The sequence below is a fragment of the Acromyrmex echinatior genome, chromosome 10 (genome assembly GCF_024713525.1).
Source record: "Acromyrmex echinatior isolate Ae372 chromosome 10, ASM2471352v2, whole genome shotgun sequence".
NCBI lineage: Eukaryota > Metazoa > Arthropoda > Insecta > Hymenoptera > Formicidae > Acromyrmex > Acromyrmex echinatior.
In genome coordinates, this window is record NC_141861.1 from 5,256,524 (window position 1) to 5,269,091 (window position 12,568).

Consider the following 12,568-nt stretch of genomic DNA (forward strand, 5'->3'; position numbering starts at 1 on the left):
GAAAATGAACAGTATATATTTTTTAAAGTTTACAATGAAAATATTATATACAGATTTATTGCAGTTTTTTATGTAATATTTAAATATTATGTTGTTGCTTATCATTATATTACGATGCGGTCTATTTAATGTTTCTTTCAGAACGATAACCTTCCTTTATCAATATTTGCTCTTATAAACACAAAAATATAACAGATGAGTAGTATGATGAGAAATGTTGCTACATTAAGTAAGACGTAGGAAGATTTATACTTTAATTAAATGATTAATTACATTTGCGCAATGCGTAAAAAATATATGTGATGTCAACATTTATGTAATAAAAAACTATTACCATATTTATAAAGTTAAAAATATAAAATTTAAAAAATATTACATAAAATTACTTAGTTAATTTATTGTTAATAAAAAAATATTTTTCATAGTACAACTGTTTCAGGTTGTAAGTATTGTTGAACAAGAAGAAAATCAATTAAAAAATTTTCTATTAAATTCTATGACTTTACTTGATATATTTTTTATTAGAATGAATAAATACATTATGACGGGGAAAGGGAGGTGGAGGGGGAGAGGATATTTATATTCGATGCTATTCGATGATTAGATTATCATTGCGTTTGATTTTCGCATTAAAAAAGATTCTAATCCAGAATCGAAAAATGTTTGTAGATATCTATCTTGGTAAGTACATTCGAATTGATTGCAAGTTATATCTTATCATATTATAAATCAGGATTGGCGACATTACCTCATAAAACTAACTCGTTACCATTACCGTTCTTTTTCCCAAAAAGTAACTCGTTATTGTTACTCGTTATTGATTTGCAAAAGTAATTCGTTATCGTCACTCAAAATGTAACGAGTCGTTACTTTTTTTCTTGATACTAATAGAATATTATATAGCGTTTTTCATTGGCAGAACTTGTGCACACTCAATGCACATTAAAGCCGTGCGCACACAACTCTAATCTAAATGTAAAAATGAGATATAACTGAGAGGATAAAATGCTTAAAGTATATTTTATCAAATAACATAATAAAATATATTGAGGATTTCGCAGTTTAATTCGTTTCTATATTTTTATTAACCATACATCTTTATGTCGATTGTACAGCGGCTTTAAAGTGCACTGAATGCGTACTAGTTCTGCTAATGAAGAACGCTATTATGTATATGCAGATTCTTGCGGTAATTGTAAAAAAGATGGAAGAATTTTTTTTTTAGAGAAAAAAACTAAAAGATTGATAAATAATGTATATGTACATAGCTCTAATTATAATTAAAACTTTTATATAAATAAAAATAAAGTAACGGTAAAAGTAATTAATGAAATCGTTACCATTATCTATATACCATCTCAAAAATTTAATTGCGTTATCATGCATGTTATTCAGAAAAAAATGTAACGTCATTACTCAAATGTTAAAAAAAGTAACTTGCGGTTACAAGTAATGCGTTACGTGCCAATCCTGATATAAATATATTATTAATTTAGATAAAATTAATATATACTCTTCAATATTATAATAAAGTAACGAACAAATGTATGATAAAAGTGTAATGATAAAATAATCTTCATTGGCTGATATATTCGTATCAGCGACGACATAAGTCATTTACATCAGCGCAATTGTAGAGCGAACATCACATTACGTTACATTGTCCGATAAAAAACAGTTTTTGGATTATAATTACATACTAGGTATTAATAATTTAATTGTTTGTTGCGTTTGATTGTTTATATTGGATTGACTATTGAATAAGAATAAATAATGTACCAGTTTTGGTGAGTAACCATTAGATTCTGTTCTCTAAATATATATCGGCCGCTTATTTTAACATTATGTTTCGTTTCTTAGTTTTACTTTACGAAGGTTTCGTGAAATCCTTTCCTCTGGTCAATAAACTAGGAACACTACTAAAATCTTTTGAATAAGATAAATTCTTTTTTCTTCATCTTTTTGATAAGATGGTTGACAATGTGACTGTTGCATCCCTAGAGTACATATATTCGAATACAATGCCATTATATTGATTAGAAGTAAGTCGAAACGTATCCGGATATATTGTCACGAGTAAAAAATTATTATTATAAATAATGAACTAAAAGATCTTATCATTACATTTGCGCATTTATTCTGGTTCATAAATCGAAATTAAATCAATATCGATTGATTTTTTGGACCGTTTGATTTAATATCGACTGTATTTTCTATTGATCTTCAAAAGAGATTGACGTTTTATCAACGCTGCATCGAGATGATCGATGTTTTATCAATGTTACATCGATAAAATGTCGATTTTCTTTCGAAGATTAATAAAAAATTTAATAGAAATCAAATCAAACGAAAAATTGGTCCTAGAAATCAATCGACTGTAAATCGGTTTGTGAACGCGGGATAGTACCGCGCTGACTCCTACTTCCTCATATATAATATTTGTTCATTATTAATATATTAACAATCGCGGAGGCTCACGACACACACACACACACACACACACACACACACACACAACACATGTATACTGAAAAAAATTTTGCAATCTTACTCGCACAGCAAATGTATCCAAAATACATCTTAAAGGTATCTTAAAGATGTATTTGAGATATGTGATATCTTCAGGATGTCTGTCTGATGTATTTCGGAAATTTCTGCTGCATGGGTAATAAATATTTTTTTGAATATCTGTAAGTAAACATTTACTTATAATAAATAAATATTTACTCAATGAAAAAAAAAGATAATTAAATCAAATTAACGGTTTTTGTATTAAATAAATATATGTTAATATTCAATAAATATTTATACTTATAAATATTCAAAGAAATATTTATTCAGATATAGTAAATTTTTTTCAGTAGGCAATTTATTTGACTGGTCAAAAAATAGTTGCGTTCAAAAGTTCATTTTTAATGGTAAATTCACTATATATCTTAATAATTTATTGTTCAAGCTTGTTTTAGAAAAAAACGCACATGATTTCGTTAAGAATTGTTTATTCGACGTTGATTTTAATACAGAAAAGAAAAAAAAACATTTTCGTCATATTTTTACCTCCAAAACTCTATTCTTATCTCCTTCCAAAAAGGAGAAAACGTTGCGAAAGCTCTTAAAAAGTTATGTGTATGGTGAAGATGTCTTAAAACTACAATAATGTCAGAATTGATTCGCAAAAGGTCTGGAAATTTTGATGTTAAAGATGCACTACGCTCAGTCGAAGTTGATGACAAAATAGAGACATTGATCGACTTCAATCGCTGTTTAACGAGAGATTGCTGAGAATCTTAATATGCCTACCTAAATCAAGCCGTTGAGAACCATTTAAAATAATTTGAATATAAATAAAGTTAGTAAGTACTTTACAAGAGATGTATTGTCAACTATTAGAAAAAAACGCAATTATTTTTTGGCCAATCCAATATATAAGTATACATTTGCCTAAGAAAAAGCAGTATATAAATAAGAAAATTTAAAAAATTCCAATACAGTAAATAATTATGATACATACTAAGATGCTTCAAAAATGAAGCTTGAAATCTATTTGAGAAATTTTTAATGCTGACTGAGTGGGATAATTAATTTTTCAGTGGCGGATGATAGAGCAAGAATCTGCAAAAAATTGATAAATAGAAAGTCCAGTTTTTGAAGTTGCATTGAATAAAGCAATTGACATTACTCAATATATGATAAAAAGCATGTTAAGAGGATTCTAAAGCCGTCTGTATTATCGATTAAATAAATCATATAATTTATGTATAACACATATTCTTTTTCTCTTTCACAGATTCGAAAATCCTTTTTCAGGATTGGAAATATACGCATTATTACATGTTTGTGAAATGAAATTTATGCCGAAAACGATCAAAAAATTGATATATTTTTTATCATTTCTTAATTAATTAGTATTTATCATATGGTATCTCAAGCTATCAAGTCGTGATAATATTTAAGTCGTGATAAAAATTTTTGCAATCTGTACTTACGAAATAACAATCCACGAATACGTAGTTTATATGAATAAATAATTGAGTTCTTAGACTTAGATTTATGGCGAATTTGATACATACGCACTGACTCCGTTCTAGTACTGCCCTGATATGATGCGAGTGTAGAATTACTTTAGTGCTATGACAAATTTCACTGTGAAAAACGTCAGTACATTTTTTGAACTCGTTCAATTTATTCAGTTGGTCTGAATATAAATTCAGCACTATACTGAGTTAGTTTTCATTTGCTGAATATGATAATCTTAACGCATTGAGACAAGCCGAATGCGTGACACTGAAAAAGTTCTCAGTACACACTAGTGCGGTCTGCCGAATTCGCTATTAGACGCTTTATCTCGAAGAATTTGTTATACGAAAATTGACACGAATGTGACTACGTATATCATAGATTGTATGGGATATTAATGTGATAGCATAAAGACAATATACTGGAAAAACAATGATTTCTAGCTTCGTCGAAGTTTGAGCTTCAATTTAGGATCCTCTTAAGTATCCGAAAAGATATAAAATTTCTTCTTCAAAATGCTTTATTCTAAAATTTAAAATGATAATTTTTTGCTGAATTATCAGAAAAAAAAAGATTTTTTTATGCTTTTTAAAAATTGATAAATTGATTTGTAATATCATTGTCATTAGAGAGTCTAATGCGTATTTCGAAATAAGATGAAAATTACAAAGTAATCAAATTCATTAAATGTTCACCAATAAAATTATAAATATTTTAGCCATTTTTTTCACTTTTTCACATTTTTTTTGTGTTTCAAGATATACAATATCGACTACCAATTTAAATCGCTACCATTTTGTTCAAACCATATCGTATTAATTGTTTGAAATTATATCCGTATGTGTATAGTGTGTGTACACGCGCGCGCGTATGCATCTTTTTATTATAAAAAAGAAACAATGAAATTTCTCAATATGTATACATTGCGGGCAAAGTCTATAAGTGGGACAGTGTCGACATTGTCCGGGACGGGTTAACATTGCCCAACGCGATTGGGTTGGGCAATGTTAACACGGTCCGGGCAATGCTAATATTATACAGCATCAGGCAACTCGAGCAATGTTAACACTATCCACTATGTGGACTTTGCCTGTAACATAACAAATCCACTCGGGCTTTCCACAGTTGTACATGTATATAATGTGTATTCAGATAGGCTAGAGCTTGTTAAAATTGCCAGTTCCAATTGGATTTAAGTAGCTATCGCCTCTCTCTTATCTTTCACACGTACACAGATGTAATTTTAAATAAACAACTCGATATGTTTTGGACAAAATCACAGTAGTTTAAACTGATGATGGCAGCATTACAAATTACAATTTATCATTATTTATACATTTTTATTATTTATATATTATCATTATTTTATACATCTATTTTTTGTATCAATCAATATTTTGTGTACAATCTATTTATGTATACAATCTATTTTTCACAGATTGAGGAAAATAACTCAGTGAAAAATTATCATATCGAGTTTCACAATAGCACATTTTGAAGAGGAGACTTTGAACTTTCACGCGCTTTTTATTGAGCTATGTTGACTGTTTCCGTGCAATTCCGGAAACTGAACTTTCTATTTATCAATTTTGTAGATTCTCATTCTATCGTCCGCTATCAAAAAATTAATTATCCCATTCAATCAGCATTAAAAATTTCTCAAAATATAGACTTCAAACTTCATTTTCATTTTTTAAGCATCTTTGTATCATAATTATTTATTGTGTTATAAGTATTTAAACTTTCCTAAATTTTTTCTAATTTTCTGTTATAGATATCCCCCTTTTTTTTAACAGAATGCATTTGATTTTTTCTTAGAGTCACAACACCATTTTTATTTTAATTTGAATGCATTATATTCTGTTATATATTTAAAAAATTGTATATCTGTTTAAAATTTTTTTATTGATAAAACACTTTATTTCTACAATTAATATCTTTTATTTGTTACAAACATTTAGGACACTGAAGTAACTTTGTAACAATTTGATTTGAAGCAAATATCACGTATTTTAATACGCGTGAATCAAACATTAAGCAGAAAGTTGAAGAAAATTGATTAGATTGTAATCAGATCAACAATGATTGTTATCGTATTGATACTATTTGTTATCATATTGTTATCATATTATTATTATGTGCATTACGGACGAAATGGACGCCTTATTAACCTTATACCAGGACCACCAGGTTATCCAATTATTGGTAATACACTGCTATTACAAGGTTCACGAGGTAAATTGAAACTTTTAACATTTCAATAAATTACCTAATTCTAAAATGTGCAATTATCAATATTATCGTATGTTTAATAATTACATAAAGTTATTAATATCTTTTTAAGTAATAACATTTGTTTTCTTAATTATACAGTTATTTGTTCAATATCTACATTTCAATAAAACGGTTTAAATTGTATGTACTACGTTCATAATTTGTATTTCTCCTAACTTTTTTAGATACATTAAGAAACAAATTGTGACAAGTAAGGAAATAAGTATCATTACACAGAAAAAATAAATTAATTACATGCAATATGTTAACATATTACGAATATTAATATTTATCATTAAATTTCTAAATTAGTAACGTTTTTAAATTTACAATATATATATACATATATATACATTTTTCAGAGAATCTCTGGAAACGTCTGATTACGATAACTGATAAATATTATCCGATTTGTAAAATTTGGACATTTTTTATACCTATTGTATCTATCCGTGATCCGGATGATATGGAGGTAATAAAATAAAAAAGTATTCATGAAAACCGATTACTTAAAAGTGATAAAATGTCTAAGATATTTTAAGTAATGTCTTCATTAAAATTAAGTTAAATAAAATATTTAATTCAGTATCTGTAATTTCAGGTAATATTAAATAATATGAAACATATTAATAAGAGTATAATTTATGATGTTTTACGCCCTTGGTTCAATACAGGTCTTCTCACTAGTGGAGGTAAAATAATGTGTGCGAGATTAAAAAATATAACATCTGTAATGTATATGTTATTATTATATTCTGCTCTAATTATAGAAAATTCCAATTACATAAACAATTAAAACTTTGCAACTAAGCCAAATATTATTTTAAATAACAATTTTTTTTTATTACAATTTATTCAGTAAATATATGTGTAGTGCAGATATATTCAGTAAAGAGAATATGCGTATACAGAAATACATTCTTACGAATAATTTTGTTATAGTTTTACATATAATCTCAAGTATACAAAAATAATGAAACTCATATATCACAGATCCTTTTTTTGTATAATGAATTTTATTTGTCATTAATAAAATTTTAATTATATGATGTCTATAATGTATAATACATAAATCTTTATTGAGCAAGTATTTTAAAAAGATAATAAAAATATTTAATAAATTTGTTTATTAAACAACTGAGAAATTTCAGAACGCGTGAAAGAAGAAAAAAACTTAAAATAATTGGTGCTAAGTCAAAATTAATTAATTAGAAATTATGTTGGCAAGCAACAGGTTTTATATAGTAGCATATATGTATATTCAAATTTTATATATAGATATATGTATAGTTTAACTATATAATTTTTTATTTTATTCTCTCTGTTTTAGGTACTAAATGGCAAACTCGTCGAAAGATATTAACTCCAGCATTTCATTTTAATATACTGCAGCATTTTATTGAGAGTTTGATCGAGGAGGGCGAAAATATGACAAAATCTTTGAAAAATACAGGAGGCACTGTTGTAAAAGATTTAATACCGTTTATTAGTGAACATACACTGAATGCAATATGCGGTATTGTGTCTCATTTTTATAACTATATTATTTAAGATTTTATTCCGGAAAAAAAGATAAAACACGAAATATTAATTAATAAATACAATATAATGCAATACATTAATATATAAATCAATATAATAATATCTATTTATTACAACATAAGATATTAAAATAATTGATTACATATAATATTTTAACAAATATATTTGCAAAATTTTAACAAATTGCATTTGTAGAAACTGCCATGGGCACTTCTCTACGAGACCAAAGCGCGTACCAACAACGATATCGAAAAGCAGTTCATCAAATAGGCGAAATTATCATATATAGGTAACTTACATGTAAATATAAACAGCTGCGATAGCTTGGTAAAATACTTCCAATTAGTTTCATACCAATTAAAATATTTTTTAGGTATAACTCAGAAATTGTAAATATATAAAGTAGCAACTTGAACATTAAAATTAAAAAATATATTAATAATTTAGATAAAAAAAACATTTGGTTTTTATCAATTACTTCAATTACTACGTAAACTAAAAGAACACTCACGTAATATTTTATTTTTAATTTTATTTTTTATGCGTAAAAACAAATGTGTTCAGCTAAACACAGATTATCATATTCAGTAATCTATGTCTCTGCGCAATCTTACGCAAGTATAGATGAGTCCACATGCATTTCAGTTACTGAGATATTATTTCAGTTGAGAACTTCAGTTGTGAGATATTTGCATGTCCCAACTTGCCCTTTGGCTCAACTATCCCTGTTTTATTCGTATATGATCTATCCAATCGTTTACAGCTTTTGAAATGTTGAACGTTTAGATAACATGACGTAAACAAAAGATGAATATAAATATTTATCCAATTGCATTTTTATCCAATTGTAACAAAATTGTCTTAAAAAGATGCAATATTTATATAAAGCATTCAATATATCCTATTAGCATAAATTTAATTATTATTAAATGTAAATTAATTAAAAATTTTTCAAGTAGTTATAATGCTATTAAAATTGATAATAAAATTAATAATAAAATTAAAGACAGCTTTCACAAAATATTAGGTGTTGGAATTAATTCGTAGCGTTTTACAAGAGATGGGAAGTACTTTCATTAATGTATTTTTTAATGCTCATGTGAAATAAATAACATTCTTTCATTAAAAAACGCTACGAATTAATTCCAACACCTAATACAATCATCAATAAATACATATCATCTCTTTAAAATAGCATATTTATTATTCAATAATTATGCTTTAGATTAATGAGGCAGTGGCTGCGATACAATTGGATCTTCTCATTGATGCCAAAAGGCAAAAAACAAGCAGAGACTTTGAGGATACTACACGGATTTACTGAACGAGTATATTAAAATTATTTTTTAATGTTTGCTTATATATAAACTCATATTACGTAAAATTATAAAAATTCCATAAATTTGAAATTATTATATAATGTTTTACGTTCTTAGTGTATTTATTGAAAAGATTGAGATGGCTCCTTTTATCTACAAATCGATGCTCTACAGCATCGTTTGCTTACATCACTTTTGCCGATAGTTCATTTGTACACAAAAATTATTGCCTATAGCTCGATTACCTACAAGCATTTTTGCACACAATCGTAAGCAATTATTATGTAGATAATAATATATGTAGATAATAATACATGTAAGCAAACGTGACTTCGTTTCTGAAATTTTTATTCGCAAAAGTGCAATCGAGCTGTAGGCAATAATTTTTGTGCACAAACAAACTGTCGGCAAAAGTGATGTAGGCAAACGATACTGTAGGCAATCGATTTGTAAGCAAATCCTAAGAGGATTCTTCAAAAAAGATTAATATGATGATTGTATAGATTATTGAGAAAAGAAAACTTTGTCAAGAATATACCGATGATCAATACTTAAAAGATTTTGATAGTAACACAATGACAGAGACAAGTGATGTAGAAACGATTAAAAGTACGTACAATTATTAGAATCTATTCTGTAATTTCGATTGGCATGTAATATAAATTATTTTTTTACATATTATTATAATGCAATTTAAATTTTAAACAAAATTAATATCACTTAATAAAAATATCATAGAATTATATTAGAGATTATTAACATTAACATTTTAATTTATACATTTTAGTTCGGAAAAAGCGGCTTGCATTGTTGGATATTTTAATAGCAGCGTCTCGAAAAGGTCTCTTAACTGATTCAGATATCAGAGAAGAAGTGGATACTTTTATGTTCGAGGTACTTTATGTATGTGGTATGGATAAAATATTCGTGTACTGAATTTTTTTCTGCTAACGTAGCAACACTGTAGGTTTCTGCAATGGTGTGGTACGTACGAAGTTTAATGAACATGTTTAATGAACATGTCAGTATAATTTTGTCACTAACGCATGCAGGTTTGTCAATAATTGTGAGAAAGTGTAATTTTTTGCATCGTTCGAATAAAGCTTGACATTTTGACAAAACAGGAAATCAAATTCCTTGTGAAATTCGAGAAGAATAAGCCAGAAATTCATGTTACAGACGGTCTGATCATAAATTTCTATCCAATTCTTTCCTAATTTCACAAGAAATTTTATTCTCTGTTTTTTCAAAACATCATGCTCTATTCTAACGGTGCAAAAAAATTATTCTCATAATTATTGACACAAAAACCTGCAAATATTAGTGATCAAAAAATTGTATTGAATGTTCATTAGACTTTCTATTACATGCCACGCCACTGTAGAAACTACAGTATTGCTACGTTGGCAGAAAAAATTCAATTCACGAAATTTTTGTTCATTGTATTTATAATCTTTTCTAAATTTTTCTATTCATTATTTACATATATAATGATATATATAATGTAATTATAGGGTCACGATACTGTAGCAAAAGGTATATGTTTTGCTCTTCTATTACTAGCTGAACATAAGGACATTCAGGTATTTTTCATTAAATGAGCATTATATGTAGATAGAATTTTTTTCAATTAACAAAATTAACAATATTAATACACAGAATCGTGTCAGAGATGAAATCAGGACTACTATAGAAAAAACTGGAGAGAAATTTACTATAAATGTATTGCAAAACTTGTCATATTTAGATAGATGTATAAAAGAAGCATTGCGTTTGTATCCCAGCGTTTATTTTATATCACGAATTACATCGGAAGACGTAAAATTTAGTATGTAATTAATATTTCGTATAAATAATTTTTAACATACTACAATATAAAACGAATATAGAAATGTAATAAAATTTAATATAAATATTTATAAAATACAATGATTATTATAATTATGGTAGGTAACATTACAATAGTATTTTTTGTTGAAACAGATTTAATTTCTTTTTATTTTAATAAGATATATGAAGTCTATTTAATATTTTCTAAATTAATAAAAATATACTTTACAGAGTCATATATAATACCTGCTAAAACAATTGTGCATCTTAATATCTATGGACTCCACAGGGATCCCAATTTTTGGCCAAATCCAGAGATATTTGATCCTGATAGATTTTTGTCTGAGAACATTCGAAATCGCCATCCTTACTCATATTTACCATTCAGTGCTGGACCACGTAACTGTATTGGTAAGTTACATCTATGATATTTTCATATAAACAATTTGAGATATATAATATTAAGATAACAAATTGCAGGTCAACGATTCGCTCTGCTGGAGATGAAAGCAATGATAGCCTCTCTGATTCATAATTTCTACTTGGAACCCATTGATTACTTAAAAGACTTGCAAATGGAAGTTGATTTAGTGCTGCATCCTGCTCATCCACTTCGTGTAAAATTTGTTCCCATCGTTAAAATGCATGCAACTATTTAACGCGAATGCATCCTTTAAGAAACGTGTAACAAAAATTGAAAAATTGTTAAGTATGTTATAACTTGTTTATATATACATACATATTCATTCATATGTATAATAAAGATAATTATATTATCACGTGCTATTTTGAATTTGATATTTATCAAAGTAATTTGTATTACTTCATTTATATTTTCAAAAAAGACTTTTGTGATACTCACAGCTGATAACAAAACGTTACAAATTCATAAAAAATTAATCTGCAAAATAAGAGGAATTTATGTACTATTTATACATTTTTACATCATTTATTTATATTTTATTTCTTTATGTAGTGCTTGTTATTTTAATATTTATCTTTCTATAATATTATTTACAAAAAAACTCATATATCTCAGATGAGAAGAAATTTCATATTGTAAATGTATCAATATTCATTCTGTTGATTTAACTGTAAAAAGATCCGTCAAAACGAAAGTAATGTTAAACATATGAAAGTATAAAAATCGTTTCATATCTTCGCGTGTTGTTCAATTATTGCAAATAAAATTATCGATTTGAATACAAATTATGACATATATTCCGCGGTTAATTATGCGGTTTAAAAAAATCAACTGATTTCGTCAATCGTTGCTCGTGCATGCACTTGACGTGAAATAATCTATCGTGTCGTTTGATATTATCACAAAAAAAGATTTTTTTAAGAGAAAAAAATTTATTTATAATGTCAGTATATTTTAAAGTTTCTTTCAGGAACATTTAGTCTTCCTTCTTGATATTAGAACATAACCATGCGAACGTTATGCGTGCACCGTTTATTTCGTGCTCACGAAAAACTTTATCAATATGTGACATAGTTTAAGGTGCCTCCAGACAATATGGTCAACGTTCACCAACATTAGCAAATATCATACAAACATGATGTACATAATTATCTATACTAAA

General features: G+C 26.9%; 2 protein-coding genes across 4 annotated transcripts in view; one reads left to right on the forward strand and one right to left on the reverse strand.

Moving 5' to 3' along the window:
* Positions 1 to 12,568, reverse strand: part of LOC147908240 (uncharacterized) — a 539,816-nt gene that overhangs the window by 315,175 nt on the left and 212,073 nt on the right. The window lies entirely within an intron of this gene.
* Positions 6,011 to 11,766, forward strand: LOC105153188 (Cytochrome P450 4d20). Its single transcript, XM_011067896.2, has 12 exons — positions 6,011 to 6,252; positions 6,654 to 6,763; positions 6,893 to 6,983; positions 7,622 to 7,807; positions 8,029 to 8,122; positions 9,059 to 9,161; positions 9,656 to 9,761; positions 9,940 to 10,046; positions 10,667 to 10,735; positions 10,812 to 10,980; positions 11,214 to 11,393; positions 11,463 to 11,766. The coding sequence occupies exons 1-12, from the start codon at positions 6,099 to 6,101 to the stop codon at positions 11,639 to 11,641; spliced, it is 1,548 nt and encodes a 515-aa protein (XP_011066198.1). The 5' UTR covers positions 6,011 to 6,098; the 3' UTR covers positions 11,642 to 11,766.